This window comes from Neofelis nebulosa, chromosome 13 (assembly GCF_028018385.1).
Source record: "Neofelis nebulosa isolate mNeoNeb1 chromosome 13, mNeoNeb1.pri, whole genome shotgun sequence".
In the NCBI taxonomy this organism is placed as follows: domain Eukaryota; kingdom Metazoa; phylum Chordata; class Mammalia; order Carnivora; family Felidae; genus Neofelis; species Neofelis nebulosa.
The window spans coordinates 67,241,964-67,258,992 of NC_080794.1; the positions used below are offsets into that span (position 1 = coordinate 67,241,964).

General features: G+C 38.2%; 1 protein-coding gene across 4 annotated transcripts in view; it reads left to right on the forward strand.

The window, feature by feature from the left end:
* CFAP58 (cilia and flagella associated protein 58) overlaps positions 1-17,029 on the forward strand; it is a 106,089-nt gene that overhangs the window by 74,946 nt on the left and 14,114 nt on the right. The window contains exon 16 of one of the 4 annotated variants that reach the window (XR_009252569.1): positions 12,603-12,711. The exons of 2 other annotated variants lie outside the window; for them this stretch is intronic. Coding sequence is in view for 1 of the 2 variants with exons in the window: in XM_058697699.1 (XP_058553682.1) it covers positions 12,603-12,656 (54 nt within the window). In the remaining variant the exon portion in view is untranslated. Of the gene's footprint in view, positions 1-12,602; positions 12,713-17,029 lie in introns of those variants that run through there. One more of the 4 variants, XM_058697699.1, reaches the window with a different exon arrangement.

Genomic DNA, 17,029 nt, shown 5'->3' on the forward strand with positions numbered 1-17,029 from the left:
TCTAATTGTAGTTCTCCATGCACAGATTTTCTTTTATTTTCTTTAAAAATGTTTATTTATTTGTTTTGAGGGGGGCAGGGGCAGAGAGAGAGGGAGAGAGAATCCCAAGCAAGCTCCTCGCTGTTAGCGCAGAGCCCAACGTGGAGCTTGAACTCACAAACTGTAAGATCATGACTTGAGCCAAAATTAAGAGTTGGATGCTCAACCTGCTGAACCACCCAGGCACCCTTTCTTTTCTGTTTTGGAAAACAAAATTCCCCAGAGAATATCCATCCTTGCTTTGTCCATGCACTGAAACCCTCTTCATTTTTTAAAATCCTGTTCAGGTAGGACATTATTTTTTTTTCCCTCTCCTCACAACAGACAGTTAAGAGACAGAGATGGAGTGGAGAGAAGCTGAATGAAGCAGCTCAGGAAGGGAGCACCCAGCCCTGTGGCCCGTCTGGTGGGGGTGTATGTAGAGATGGCTGATAGGAAGTCCCTTTGGCAGCTCTGAGGGTTATGAGAACTTTGAAGTGATCTTATCGTATTTGGCTTTTCCTCAAAGTGAAGAGAGCGGCGAATGTGGCTGTGTGAGGGTGTGTAGTGTGCTGTTTAGAGGGTGACATTTCATAAGCAAATACTCCTACACACATTTAGAGGCTCCCCATTCTGCGGTGCCTGTCCATTCCCCTGATTTTATAAGGAAGTAAAAAGAAGCTCATTTGGCTGTTTGCAGGATCTTTTAGTGAAATGTGTCCAATTTTGCAGTGGAACTCAGAGGGCAGTCTCACAGAGGCCAAGGAAAGAGAATTTCAGGGAGGGAGTAGGTTATCACTGTTAGCATCTGCCAGGAGAAGTGGAACTCGGGGAGGGATGTGGCCACAAGGAAGTCACTCACAAGTGCCCTTTGAGAGTCCAGTTCTGGGAGGTTATTGGGCATGGAAACCTGACTGCCACGGGCTCAGAAGGGAAGAGATGGTGAGAGAATGGAGGCAGTAGGCTTAGGTCATATGTATAAGGCTTATGGCTCCGAAAGACTGGAGGAAAACGATTAAACATACACATAATATAAATATGTTTTTGTTATAAAAAATTCAAAGTATTTAGAAACATGGAATAAACTAGGCAAGACCTCTGTTCCTTTTAGTTGCAGCCCCACTCCCCGAGTGTAATGGGGTGAGAGGTGCTCTTCCAATCCTTAGTAAACATTTTAGAGATAGGGTGAAATTCATGTTGGTGTCAGGCATAAGCACAAAGAGGATGCACAGAAGGAGAGGATGAGATTCAAGGTAGGCATGTGTGTTTGCGTGTGTGCAGAGTTACAGAGTGTGTGGATTTATATGCATGGGTATATGTCTACATATGTTTATTCACATGCGCATACCAGGAGAGAAGATGAAGGCCACCAGCTATTCATTTGATATGGACAGGAAGGAAGAAGATTTATGTAGCACTGGTGTCTTGTGATGAAGACTGGGGTCTCTTGAGATGCCTTCTGTCTGTTCAGATCAGGTCATCTGCTGAGTGTGAGTGTGACCATGGTGAAACTGTGGCCCAGAGAAGAGAGGTCTGAAGAAGCTGAGCCAGTGATATCTGGGTCTCCACAAGAAATTAAAATGAGAATTTCTTAAAATAATTTTTTTAAAAAATGTTTATTTACTTTTTGAGAGACAGAGAGAGAGAGAGAGAGAGAGGAGTGTGCAAGCTGGGGAGGGGCAGAGAGAGAGGGAGACACAGAATCCGAAGCAGGATCCAGGATCTGACCTGTCAGCACAGAGTCCAATGTGGGACTTGAACTCACAAACCGTGAGATCATGACCTGAGCTGAAGTCGGAGGCTTAACTGACTGAGCCACCCAGGCACTCCCTAAAATGAGAATTTCTGAGAGGAGGGAAGGAACGAGTCAATGTGTCTAACTTGAACTTGTAATGTCCCTGCTCCATACTTCTGCATTGCCCTCCAGCAGCATTTGGTGTCCTGGAAGCTGAGAAATGGACAGCAGGAGAAAGGTAGCACTGGGATCGTGAGTCACAGGTGAATAGGAGGTCGGGGAAGAGGGTTGAAAGTGTTGTGGAGGGCACTCAGGAGTACTTGACTCTGGGGTAAGGTGGGGGAAACAGAACCATAAAGCCAAGAGGAGGCTAATGGGCTAAGCAGAGCGGAAGGGTTGAGTGATTGCAGGTCCCTGCAAGGGCAGAGAGAAGGAGGGGGAGAAATGGCAGGTTAGGAGCCAGCACTCAGAGAGGGCGGACATAGACTTAGAGCATTTTATTTTATTTTATTTTATTTTATTTTATTTTATTTTATTTTATTTTATTTTATTTTATTTTTAGTGTTTATTTTTGAGAATGAGAGAGAGAGAGACAGAGTGCAAGCAGGGGAGGGACAGAGAGAGAGGGAAAGACAGAGCCTGAAACAGGCACCAAGCTCTGAGCTGTCAGCACAGAGCCCCACGTGGGGCTTGAACTCCTGGAATGCGAGATCATGTCCTGAGCCAAAGTCAGAGGCTTGACTGACTGAGCCACCCAGGTGCCCCAAACTTAGAGCATTTTAAAGCTAGCTCTTGAATTAGTGACATTCATATTAAACTGGTCATGGAATTTCAGGTAGACTATTTCAACCAGATAAAAGCCAAAAAAAAAAAAAAAAAAAAGAGTCAGTGCCTATTGTAATATATCTGTCTCTATTTCTAAGACTTATAAAAAATTTCCTTGTTATTTATGGTCCCTTTGTAGGTGTCACTTCTGAAAATCAATATGTCTCCAAATGGCACCTATTTAGAGAAGACTTAATTCCTCTTTAATATAGACTATTACGGATGCTCTCTGACTTGTGAAATCCTTCCATTCAGTAATTTACTAAATTACTCTCCAGTAAAACACGACTCAAGGTACATTTTTGTACCTCCCCTCACTTTTGCTCTGTAAAATCTGATCTTTTAATCAGTTGAGTTCCCCATGTTGAACGCCAATGCTATGCGTAGACTTATAACTCCTGGCTTTGGCTGGTTTGGACAGGACACCAAATGCAAACATCATTTTTTCCCCCCACCACATTTTCCTCTTCTGTCTACTAGAGAGGGTTCTGGCTTTGTACTTTCTTACTGGCAACCCCTCCTCCCCACTCAGGGGAAGGGGTCTTCCCTTCTCAGAACAGTTCTCCTCGCTTTTGAGATACATGGTCATGGTGACAATGAAGGAAGGAATAGATGGGCAGCACATGAAAGAAGTTTTTCTAGGAATTTTGGAGTCGAGGATGTAAGAGTAGCTGTAGGTTATGAGGGAAGGGGGTTTTAGGTATTGATGTGGATAATACGCCTCCTTCCCAGTCACTGATACCAACGAAGTACTGAAGTTAGTCTGAAATTACTTTTTGGTAGCTTTGTTTGACCATGATACTCCTCTGTGCCTGGGCCACATCTGGATCCTACTGTCAATAGGTCTACACTAGAATCATCACTGTCCAGTCAAGAGTAGACTGCACTAAAAAGAAAGCAAGCCCAGGACTGTGAATAACATGAGCTAATTCAGTGGTGTTCCACGGGGGAACAGAAACTTCAGGAGACTGACAACAAAATGTCATTCCTTTCTGGTTGTTGTATTTCATGTTACCTTCTCACCTTATGGTCTACTTCTGGAAGTGAATCTATTTTGTATTACAGAACTTAATACAAAATTTTCCACTTCCCTCAAGTTTTATTAAGTGCCTTATGGAACAATTTGTGTAAGGTCTAATTTTCCAAGTTGTCGGCTGTGCAATGTAATGACCTCATACTTTCTCTTCTAGTTTCATACCATTATTTATTTAAAGAGGTGGTTGGTTTGCATTCAGATTAGGCAAATGTGAAAACTGGACATGTGTTTTTTCTTCGACAATTTTAGATCTAAAGCAACACTGTTGTTCTATTTTAGTGCCATCCAATAAAAAAATAAATAAAAAGCTGTATCTGTAATTGTAAATTTTCTAGCTGTCACAATAACAAGGTGAAAAGAATTAAGTGAAATTAACTTTATTTTTTAAAAAAATTTTTTTAATGTTTATTAATTTTTGAGACAGAGAGAGACAGAGCATGAACCGGGGAGGGTCAGAGAGAGAGGGAGACACAGAATCCGAAACAGGCCCCAGGCTCTGAGCAGTCAGCACAGAGCCCGACACGGGGCTTGAACTCACGGACGGCGAGATCGTGACCTGAGCCAAAGGCGGACGCTTAACCGACTGAACCACCCAGGCGCCCCAAGTGAAATTAACTTTAATAATATACATTGTTTAGGGGCGCCTGGGTGGCTCAGTCGGTTAAGCTGCCGACTTCAGCCAGGTCACGATCTCGTGGTCCGTGAGTTCGAGCCCCGCGTCGGGCTCTGTGCTGACTGCTTGGAGCCTGGGGCCTGCTTCCGATTCTGTGTCTCCCTCTCTCTCTGCCCCTCCCCGGTTCATGCTCTGTCTCTCTCTGTCTCAAAAATAAATAAAACGTTAAAAAAAAGTTAAAAAAAATACATTGTTTAACCCAATTTATCCAAAATAATTGTCATTTTCACATAAGATGAACTTTAAGTTAGTAAGATGATATTTCAGATTCTTTTTTTGTACTAAGTCTGTAATATCTGGTATGTATTTTACACTTCGAACACATATCAGTTCAGACTATCTGCATTTCAAGGGCTTACTAGGCACATATGGCAATGGCTACCATACTGACTGGCACAGATCTACTCTTTGGCCATGATTACTTGAATATCAGCTTGGCTACTAAATTCTCTCTGATTTGCTGAGTATATTTATGTAATCTGAATGATGGCACTCATGGAAGTGACAGAAGTATTTAGTCATTAAGAATCATTCATTTGTTCCTCTTTTCATTCATTTACTCATGCACTCATTCCTTTTCATTCACTCATTCATTCATTAGCTTAGAGTTCTACTTAATACCATCTGCTAAGTTTTAAGACACATTGCAAATGTTATAGAAATAAAAGTGAATTTCTGTATATTCTTGAAAGGTGGAGGAAGCCCTCCCTTTTTCATTTCGGGAAAGATTATAATGCAGAAAAGTAAAGTCTAATAGGACAAATACACCTGATATTCATCCAAATGGTGAATACTAATGTGTTGTCACATTTGTTTTGGAAGAAAAAAATTACTAGAGTACCTCTTTCGGTTTGGGTGGACACGTTCAAAGTCCTCTTTCTTTCCTGCCTTTCCTAGAGGCAACAATAACTATCTTGAATTTGGTGTGTATTCCTTCTTATCCTTTTACTGCAAATTGTTGCATGTACAGACAACATAGAGATTACTTGGTGTACTTTACATTTACACATATGGTATTATAGTACATGTATTATTATTTATTTTGTTCTTTTCTCCCCACACTCGATATATATACATATATATGCATATATGTATATATATGTAAACATATAATGTTTATCTATTTATTTTGAGAGAGAGAGAGAGCACGTGCATGAGTGGGGGGAGGGATAGAGAGAAAGAATACCAAGCAGGCTCTCTGCTGTCAGTGCAGAGCCTGATTTGGGGCTCAATCCCATGAACCGCAAGATCATGACCTGAGCTGAAATCAAGAGCCGGACGCTTAACTAACTAAGCCACTCAGGTGCCCGTCAACATTATATTTTTGAGACTATCCATGATGATACACATAGATGCTGTGGATAATTCTATTGTATATTTCTACTGTATTTATCTATAATTTAAGTGATAGACATTTAGGTATTTCCCCCCCCACACTTTCACTATTGTATAAGTATTTCAGTGGGCATTCCTGTACAAGTTTCCTTGTATACCTATGTGAGCATGTTTCTAGGTTAGTTACCTAGAGGAAAGGTGAAGATTTTCTAGGTATAATGTCAAAGGCAGAAATCACAAAGGAAGAGAGTAATAGCTTTGTCTGCATAAAATGTTGAGAGCATCAGTGTGCCTGGTTAGCTCAGTCTGTTAAGTGTCTGACTCTTGATCTGGGCTCAGGTCATGTTCTCATGGTTTGTGAATTTGAGGCCCAGGTCATGCTCTGCACTGACAACATGGGGTCTGCTTGAAATTCCCTCTCCCTCTCTTTCTGCCCCTACCCCACTCTCTCTCTCTCTTCCTCTCTCTCTCTCTCTCAGAAAAAGTTGAAAGTATCATCAGTATAGTAGGAAGTACTTTAAAAATGGAAAGGCAAAAAAAAGTACTTGCAACAAATATGACAGAGAAAGGGTTAATTTCCTTAATATACAAAAAATTTTGTAAACCAACTTAAAAAAGATGATCACCCCTGTGAATAAACTGGTAGAGGCCATAAGTAAACAACTCACAAGGGAAAAATATGAACGGCTTATAAACATATACAAATGTGATTCACGTTATTAGTAACCAAAAGAATGAAAACTAAAAGAATAATTATCCCTTTTTTTGGCCTATTGAATTGGCAAAGATGAAAACCAATGATGATACCCATCTGGTGAGAACATGGGGGCAGTAGGCACTTTTATATACTGTGGGTAGAGTTTGCATTGATGTCAACTTTTTAGAAGAGAATTTGGTTGCAAATATTAAAGGCCTCCTAATGTGCAAACTTTGACTTGAGAATTCTACATTAGGAATTAATCCAGAAAAAACTCAGTTGTGCATAACTCTGCCATATTGAAGGTGCTTATTGTAGTGTTATTTATGCTATGTATAAAGGTTTTTTTTTTTTTAAATAATTTATTGTCAAGGTAGTTAACATACAGTGTGCACAGTGTGCTTGTGGTTTTGGGGGTAGATTCCCATGCTTCATTGCTTACATACAACACCCAATGCTCATCCCAACAAGTGCCTCCTCAATGCCCATCACCCATTTTCCCCTCTCCCCTATCTCTCCCCGCCCCACCAACCTTCAGTTTGTTCTCTGTATTTAAGAGTCTCTTACGGTTTGCCTCCCTCTCTGTTTGAAACTATTTTTTCCCCTTCCCTTCCCCCGTGGTCTTCTGTTAAGTTTCTCAAGTTCCACATATGAATGAAAATGTATGATATTTGTCTTTCTCTGACTGACTTATTTCACTTAGCATAATACTTTCCAGTTTCATCCATGTTGTTGCAAATGGCAGGATTTCATCCTTTCTCATTGCCAAGTAGTATTCCATTTTATATACAAACCACATATTCTTTATCCATTCATCAGTCCATGGACATTTGGGCTCTTTCCATAATTTGGCAATTGTCCAAAGTGCTGCTGTAAACATAGGGGAACATGTGCCCCTATGAATCAGCACTCCTGTGTCCTTTGCATAAATTCCTAGTAGTGCTATTGCTGGGTTGTAGGGTAATTCTATTTTTAATTTTTTGAGGAACCTCCACTCTGTTTTCCAGAGTGGCTGCACTAGTTTGCATTCCCACCAACAGTGCAAGAGGATTCCTGTTTCTCCACATCCTCACCAACATCTGTTGTTTCCTGAGTTGTTCATTTTAGCCACTCTGACTGGTGTGAGGTGGTATCTCAATGTGGTTTTGACTTGTATTTCCTTAATGATTAGTGATGTTGAGCATATTTTCATGTGCCTGTTGGCCATTTGGATGTCTTCTTTAGAAAAGTATCTTTTCATATCTTCTGCCCATTTCTTCACTGGGTTATTTGTTTTCCGGGTGTGGAGTTTGGTGAGCTCTTTATAGATTTTGGATACTAACCCTTTATCTGATATGTCATTTGCAAATATCTTCTCCCATTCCATAAGTTGCCTTTCAGTTTTGTTGATTGTTTCTTTTGTAGTTCCGAAGCTTTTTATCTTGATGAGGTCCCAATGGTTCATTTTTGCTGTTATTTCCCTTGCCTTTGGAGATGTGTCGAGTAAGAAGTTGCTGCGGCTGAGGTCAAAGAAGTTGTTGTCTGTTTTCTCCTCTAGGGTTTTGATTGTTTCCTGTCTCACATTTAGGTCTTTCATCCAATTTGAGTTTATTTTTGTGCATGGTGTAAGAACGTGGTCCAGTTTCATTCTTCTGCACGTTGCTGTCCAGTTCTTCCAGTACCATTTGTTAAAGAGACTGTCTTTTTTCCATTGGATACTCTTTCCTGCTTTGTCAAAGATTAGTTGGCCATACATTTGTAGGTCCAATTCTGGGTTCTCTATTCTATTCCATTCATCTATGTGTCTGTTTTTGTGCCAGTACCATACTATCTTGATGATTACAGCTTTGCAGTAGAAGCTAAAGTCTGGGATTATGATGACTCCCACTTTGGTTTTCTTTTTCAACATTACTTTGGCTATTTGGGGTCTTTTGTGGCTCCATACAAATTTTAGGGTTGTTTGTTCTAGCTTTGAGAAGAATGTGGTGCAATTTTGATTTGAATTGCATCTAATGCATAGACTTATTTGGGTAGTATTGACATTTTAACATTATTTGTTCTTTCCATCCATGAGCATGGAATGGTTTTCCATTTCTTTATGTCTTCTTAAATTTCTTTCATAAGTTTTCTATAGTTTTCAGCTATAGATATTTTTCAGATCTTTTACATCTTTGGTTAGGTTTATTCCTAGGTATTTTATGGTTCTTGGTACAATTGTAAATGGGATCAATTTCTTGACTTCTCTTTCTGTTGCTTCATTATTGGTGTATAGAAATGCAACCGATGTCTCTACATTGATTTTGTATCCTGCGACTTTGCTGAATTCATGTATCAGTTCTAGCAGCTTTTTGGTGGAGTCTTATGGGTTTTCTACATGATACATGTAGAGTATCATGTCATCTGTGAATAATGAAAGTTTGACTTCTTCTTTGCCAATTTGTATGGCTTTTATTTCATTTTGTTTTCTGATTGCTGATGCTAGGACTTCCAACACTATGTTAAACCACTGTGGTGAGAGTGGACATCCCTGTAGTGTTTCTGATCTCAGGGGAAAAGCTCTCAGTTTTCCCCCATTGAGGATGATATTAGCTGTGGGCTTTTCATATATGGCTTTTATGATGTTAAGGTGTGTTCCTTCTATCCTGACTTTCTTGAGGGTTTTTATTAAGAAAGGATGCTGTACTTTGTCAAATGCTTTTTCTACATCTATTGACAGGATCATATGGTTCTTATCCTTTCTTCTATTAATGTGATGTATCACACTGATTGATTTGTGAATATTGAACCAGCCTTGCAGCCCAGGAATGAATCCCAGTTGATCATGGTGAATAATTCTTTTAATATATTGTTGAATTTGATTTGCTAGTATCTTGTTGAGCATTTTTACATCCATATTCATCAGGGATATTGGCTTGTAATTCTCCTTTTTAGTGGGATCTCTGTTTTGGGAATCAAGGTAATGCTGGCTTCATAGTATGAGTCTGGAAGCTTTCCTTCCATTTCTATTTTTTGGAACAGCTTGAAGGATAGGTATTAACTCTGCTTTAAATGTCTGGTAGAATTCCCCTGGGAAGCCATCTGGCCCAGGACTCTTTTTTATTGGGAGGTTTTTTGATAACTGATTCAATTTCTTCACTGATTATGGGTCTTTTCAAATATTCTATTTCTTCCCGTTTGAGTTTTGGTAGTGTGTGGGTGTCTAGGAATTTGTCCATTTCTTCCAGGGTGTCCAGTTTGTTGGAATATAATTTTTCATAGCATTCTCTAATAATTGTATTTCTGTGGTGTTGGTTTTGATATGTCCTCTTTCATTCATGATTTTATGTATTTGGGCCCTCTTTCTTCTTTTTGAGAAGTCTGGCTAGGGGTTTATCAATTTTGTTTATTTTTTCAAAAAACCAGCTCTTAGATTAATTGATCTGTTGTACTGGGGTTTTTTTTGATTCTATATTGTTTATTTCTGTGATAATCTTTATTATTTCTTTTCTTCTGCTGGCTTTGGGGTTTCTTTGCTGTTCTGTGTCTAGTTCCTTTGGGTGTGTGGTTAGGTTTTGTATTTGGGATTTTTCTTGTTTCTTGAGATAGGCCTGGATTGCAATGTATATTCCTTTTAGGACTGCCTTTGCTGCATCCCAAAGGGTTTGGACTGTCATGTTTTCATTTTCATTTGCTTCCATATCTTCTAAAATTTCTTCTTTAATTGCTTGATTGACCCATTCATTCTTTAGTAGGATGTTCTTTAACCTGCATGCATTTGGAGGCTTTCCAAATTTTTTCTTGTGATTGATTTCAAGTTTCATAGTACTGTGATATAAAAATATGTATGGTATAATATCAGTTCTTTTATATTTATTGAGGGATGTTTTGCGACCCAGTATGTGATCTATCTTGGAGAATGTTCCATGTACACTCAAGAAGAATGTGCATTTTGCTGCTTTTGGATTAAAAGTCCTGACTATACCTGTCAAGTCCATCTGGTCCAGTGTATCATTCAAGGTCATTGATTCTTTATTGGTTTTCTGCCTATATGATCTGTTCATTGTTGTAAGTGGAGTTTTAAAGTCCCCTGCAATTACCCTATTTTTATCAATAAGATTTCTTATGTTTGTGATTAATTTATTTATATATTTGGGTACTTTCAAGTTGGGGGCATAAACATTTACAATTTTTAGCTCTTCTTGATGGATAGATCCTGTAATTATGATATAATGACCATCTTCATCTCTTGTTATGGACTTTAGTAAAATCTAGTTTGTCTGATATAAGTATGGCTACTCTAGCTTTCTTTTGGCTTCCAGTAGCATGATGGATGGTTCTCCATCCCCTCACTTTCAATCTGAAGATGTCCTCAGGTCTAAAATGGGTCTCTTGTAGACAGCATCTAGATGGGGTTTTTTAAATCTGTTCTGATACCCTATGTCTTTTTATTGGAGCATTAGTCCATTTACATTCAGAGTTATTATTGAAAGATATGGATTTAGTGGCATTGTGTTGTCTATAGGTTTCATGCTTGTGGTAATGTTTCTGGTCCTTCCACTCACAGAGTTCCCCTTAGGATCTCTTGCAGGGCTGGTTTAGTGGTCATGAACTCCTTCTCCTTCAGTTTTTGTTTGTTTTGGAAAGTCTTTATCTCTCCTTCTATTCTGAATGACAGCCTTCTGGATAAAGGATTCTTGGCTGCATATTTTTCCTATTCAGCACATTCAATATTTCCTGCCACTCCCTCTGGCCTGCCAAGTTTCAGTGGACAGGTCTGCTACTACCCTTATGTGTCTACCCTTGTAGGTTAAAGCCTGTTTGTCGCTAGCCATTTTCAGAATTCTCTCTTTATCTTTGTATTTTGCCAGTTTCAACTATGATATGCTGTGGACAGGACCTATTCCTACTAAATCTTAAGGGAGTTCTCTGTGCTTCCTAGATTTGGATGTCTGCTTCCTTCCCCAGATTAGGGAAGTTCTCAGCTTTAATTTGTTCAAGTAAACCTTTTGCCCCTTTCTCTCTGTCTTCTTCTTCTGGAACTCCTATGATTTGGATGTTATTACATTTTATTGAATAATTTAGTTCTTTAATTCTCCCCTCATGGTCTAGTATTTTCTTATCTTTTTCTCAGCTTCACCATTTTTCATAATTTTATCTTCTGTTTCACTTATTCTCCCTTCTGCATCCTCCACCCTTGCTGTCAGTACATCTAGTTTATTTTGCATCTCATTACAACATTTCTTAATTTGTTGTGACTATTTTTTAGTTCCTTGATCTCTGAAGCAATAGATTCTCTGCTGTCTTCTATGCTTTTTTCAAGTGCAGCTATTAATCTTAGACTATTCTAAATTCTTGCTCAGATATATTGTTTATATCTGTTTTTAGCAATTCTCTAGCTGTCATTTCTTCCTGGAATTTCTTTTGAGGAGAATTCTTCTGTTTCATCATTTTGACTAGTTTTCTGTCCCTTATATGTTTTAATAGCTTGTTACATGTCCTACACCTGCAAGCACTTCTATATTAATAAGGGGTCATACGCTGTCCAGGGCCTGGCCCTTCAGGAGGTGTTTTTTGGAGGGTGTTACTTGCTCTCTGTTGTTGTGACTTTGGTTAGTTTATCTCCCTACTTGTAGTGATGTTTTGGACCTTCCACCAACATACCTGATGTTTAAAACCATCATTATCAGACTCCAGTCTGGGACTTCATCTCTTTCTCCATGCACCTGACTCTAGCCTAAGCAGACCATCTCTGGTCCTGAAACGCAACTGACAAGTCTAGCCTCCTTGTATTTTCTTGTGATGCCTCTGTAGCCAAAAAGTTCATTTGCTTTGAGGATGTAATTCCATCAGAGTATTTCTTGTTATAAAACTTAATTTGGCTTATTTAAAACTATGTACTACTCCAAAGAATTTTCCAATTTAGCAAGATTTCCCTGAACTACCTTTCATTGGCCCCTCTGCATGTGTTAATAACCTGATTGTGTAAGGTCCTTTCTTTATGCAACTGTCATTGTTGATGTATAGTTACACCGCTGCTATATTATTTCCTGATCCATCACTACTTTGGCCATCCCTGTGGTTTGGCTGGTAACTGAGAATGGTGGAGGCAGGGTGCTTGATAAGGGGTGGGAAGAAACCAAAAGTGTGCTGGTCCAGGCTTGGAGTTATACTGGCCTGGGTTACAATCCTGGCTCTGCAGTTTGTAGGTGTGTGATCACGGACCAGTTACTTAGCCTTGCTGAGCCTCAGTTTCCTTAATACCTGTTTACCAAAGGATGTCTTGTTGACTCCTTAAAATGGAACTCACCATTTTCTTCCTGAACAGCCAGCTGCTTCCCTGGCTTGGGTATGCACATTCATGGTGTGGCAGTATCTCTAGGCACCCAGAAACTTGAAATGCCAGAGTCACTTCTGATTCCTCCACCTCTTGCCAGGTCAGTTGCTGAGTCAAATAAATTCCATCTCCCATGCTCTTGCATCTATTTCTAACCTTGTAAGTTTTCCCCAAGCCACTCTTCTATTGTAGGTCCTCATTCTATTTTCTTAGACCAGTGTTCTCCAAAGTAGAGTACTTAAGGCTATCTGCTGAGCATTGGAAGAAAATATTAGAATACACACACACAGATTTTAATATAATATAATATAATATTATATATTTTAATATATTATATATTATATATATTAATTATATTATAATATTATATTATGTTATATATTTTAATATAATATAATATTATATATATTCTATTTTATACATGTCTTATAAATTACTGTTATTAATATATTATCTACCACCAACACCTCCTTTGTTTCCTGCTGCCTATCATGTTGAAAACAAACTCAACTGTCTATCATTCAAAACACATATGGTCTTCTTTTCTACTCTAGTCAGATAGTCACTTACAACTTTTCTTGTATATACTGCAGACTTACTGGATGTTTTTATGCTCTCATCTCCTTACCTTTATACTTTTGTTTGTATTTTTCCCTTCTTTTACTTTCCACCTGCTCTAGGAAGCAGTGTGAATAAGCTTAAGAGCAAGGATGAAGATATATACACACATGCATACATATATACATACACACATATTTACACATATCTGTCTATATCTATTTATGTATCTATATATGCACACATGGTGGTATAGATATATGCTTATCTCAATCTTTGAAATGTTCTATTTCATATAGGTTCAAATCTTGGTTCTGCCAGTTTCTTGTTTTATTTAGGTAAGTCACTGACACTTCTGAGCCTCAACTTTCTCATCTGGAAAATAGGAATAATAGCAATCAGTTCTCATGTTTGTTGTGATGAGTTATTGAAATACCACATTGAGCTGAGTACCTGGCCTGGTACATCCAATGTAACTGTTCAGTAGATAAGAGCTGCTGTGACTGCTTCTATTACTCTTTTCAGGTATTTTTTTTGTCCAATTCTCCCAAATTGTGAGATTGTTCATGAAAGTGAATATTTTCATAATATAAATATAGTCATTAATGACCTTGCCATTTATATGACTATCACCTACTTAGATATCCCTACCAGCATCATGTGACTAACTTGCCCATCTTGATATCATTGGTCTCTTTTTCAATAGGATTGTCCAATGTTATTTTTAAAAAATGTTTACTTATTTATTTATTTTTGACAGAGAGAGAGAGAGAGAGAGAGAGAGAGAGACAGAGGGGGAGGGGAAGAGAGAAAGAGGGAGAGAATCTCAAGCAGGCTCCTCACTGTCAGCACAGAGCCTGATGTGGGGCTCGAACTCATGAACCATGAGATCATGACCTGAGTCAAAATCAAGAGTCAGACACTTAAACTGAGCCACCCAGGTGCCCCAAGATTGTCCAATGTTGTTAACAGTCAACAAGAAATGCAAATACTATGCAGAGCAGTTGTAAGCTTTACAAAAGATGCCAGATCACTTGAAGTCAATGCAAGTGACTTAGAAAAACGCTGGAATCGTATCAAAGGCAATGTTAAATCAGCATCTGGTAGGAAAAAAGAAAATTGAACAATTATAAGTGCAGGTACCTCAAAACAGAATGTTTTAAATATCAAAGGATTAAGAGGGGATTTGGGAGAAATTAATGAGGGCTTTGAATATTTCTGCTAAAGGAAGTCTTTTAAAAATAATTGGTCCTGAGTACTTAACTAAGATACAAAAAGCATTAACCATAAAAGAAATTCTGGATAAATCTTACTACATTAAAATTAAGAGCTCCTCAAAAGAAGTCATAAAGAAAGCAAGGCACAAACTTTATGTATCTTTACCCAGAATATATAAAGAATTACAAATCAATAAGAAAAAGGCAACAGTAGAAAAATAGGAAAAGCAGTGTATGCGAACAGGCCTTTCTCAGAAGGGGAAACACAAATGATGACTAAACTTGAAAAAAATGCTCAATCTTATTTTATAAGCAGGGAAATTATGTGTATTGCCACCTTGAGACATTGTTTTTCTATTTCTAGAGGGACAAATGTTAAGATGTTTGTATTACTTATCTATTGCTTCCTTATAAATTACCACTAATCTGGGAGCTTAATACACATTATTTCATGATTTCAGTGGATAGGAATCTAGGAATAGCTTGTTTGGGGCCTCTGATCAGGGATGCCTGGTGACACAAAGCAATGGTGAGGATGTAGAGCAGTGGAAACTGATCTTTGGAAAATCATTTTACATTCTCTTACAAAGCTGAACATGTATATATCTTCAAGGTGCAGCAATCCCACCTGTAGTTCTGGATGCCGGGAAGACTTGTATTTGGGGACTTGGGAACACGTGTGAGAATGTTCATGGCAACACTGTTGATAAAAACAAAATCCTGGACACAACCCAAATGCCCACTGAAGGAGAATTGTGGAATTCTTATCCAACAGAATATCAGATGAAATACATGTACAGAAATGCACAATGACATCAGTCATCTTAGATCCATCATGTTGAATAAAACAAGTACGTCAAAGAAAACTAGGTGTGCTGGGACGTATTTTTATAAAGCTCAAAGCAAAGCAAAATTAAGTGATATATGTATAATAAAACTATGTGAAAAAAGTCTAGGGAATGACAAAAACAGAATTCAGAAGGTGCTTATGTTGGCTGATGGTGGCAGTTGTGTAGGTACAGGGATGGGATGGAGAAGGGAGTACATTGATGATGTTCTATTTCATAAATTGGGTGATGGGTTCATCATGAGCATTCATTTTATTAATATGCTGTACAGTTATATATGCTATACGTTCTTTTGTTACATAATAAAAAATTTTTAAATGTTGTACTGCAGAAGTCAGATATATGAGGGAAGTCAAATTGTACTATAATGTTGTTAGCTATGTGAAAGAAATCTAATAATTTTTTAAAAGTTTATGTGAGTAATCTCTATAACCAACATGGGGCTCGAACTTGTGAACTCAAGAATTGCATGCTTTTCTGACTGACCAGCCAGGTGCCCCCCAAAACCCAATAATTTTAATTGATCCAGTAAGTGTACATTGTTATAATTAAAATGCAAATTTTAGGGGTGCCTGGGTGGCTCAGTCAGTTGGGCATCCAACTTTGGCTCAGGCCATGATCTTGCAGTTGGTGGGTTCAAGCCCCACATTGGGCTCTGTGATGACAGCTCAGAGCCTGGAGCTGTGTCAAATTATGTATTCCCCGCTCATGTTCTGTCTCTCTCTGTCAAAAATGGATAAACATTAAAATACAAATTTTTAAATTATAAAACAAAATACTAAATAAAAAATTAAAGTTTATTTATTTTGAGAGAGAGAGATGGGGGGAGGGACAGAGATAGATAGATAGATAGATAGATAGACAGATAGATAGTTAGATATAGAATCCCAAGCAGGCTCTGTACCATCAGTGCAGATCCTTATGTGGGACTTGAACCCACCAACTGCGAGATCATGACTTGAGCTGAAATCAAGAGTCAGGAATTTAACCAACTGAGCCACTCAGGCACCCCTAAAGAAATTCTTAACACAAATTTTAGATCATTTTTTTCAAGGAAAAAAATCTCAAACTTTTCCCCTTAGTATTTATTACGAAAATTGGTCACATTTTCAATGGACGGACTTTAAGTGGCTTTATCTATTAAATTTGTTCTTTGGTAGTGAGGCCCTTCTCTAATTCATGAATGTAAATATTATTTCTACAACTATTATTCCCACTAAGATCCATCTGAAATATTTCCCTCTCTACAGTCCACCAAATAAATATTGTCTCTAGTTTTGAACCTACCCACACACCACACTCTATTCCTAACACCTCTTTGGGGACCTGGCCAAACTCTGTCTTATTTTGTGACTTAGTTATTCGTTTTTCCTGTGCTGAAAAGTGAGCTCCTTGAAGTTTAGACCTTATTTATCTTTGTATGAAACTAGCACAATCATATGCATAGTACTGGCACTAAATAAAAATTTAGTGAACTTGAATTTTTCTAGATGTGTTTCACTATAGGGGTTAAGAGAAGTCAATACCATCATTACTTAATAAGTGCAAAATTTTCACATACATTACATTGTGAAGTAAGGTGAAGGGTAAAACAAGCCAACATTCTTGGTGATGAAGTTCAGGCTGGTCTAGGCAATTATATACTCTGTCCAGGACTTCACAAACATATATTTGCATTTGAGAACAAAACCTGTTGCAAAGAAATCTTTCAAGAAAGTTTGTGTTGCTTATATCAGAAAGCACCAGAAGCATTTTTCCTATTATTACCAAAATGGTGAAGGTTAGTGCATGCAGA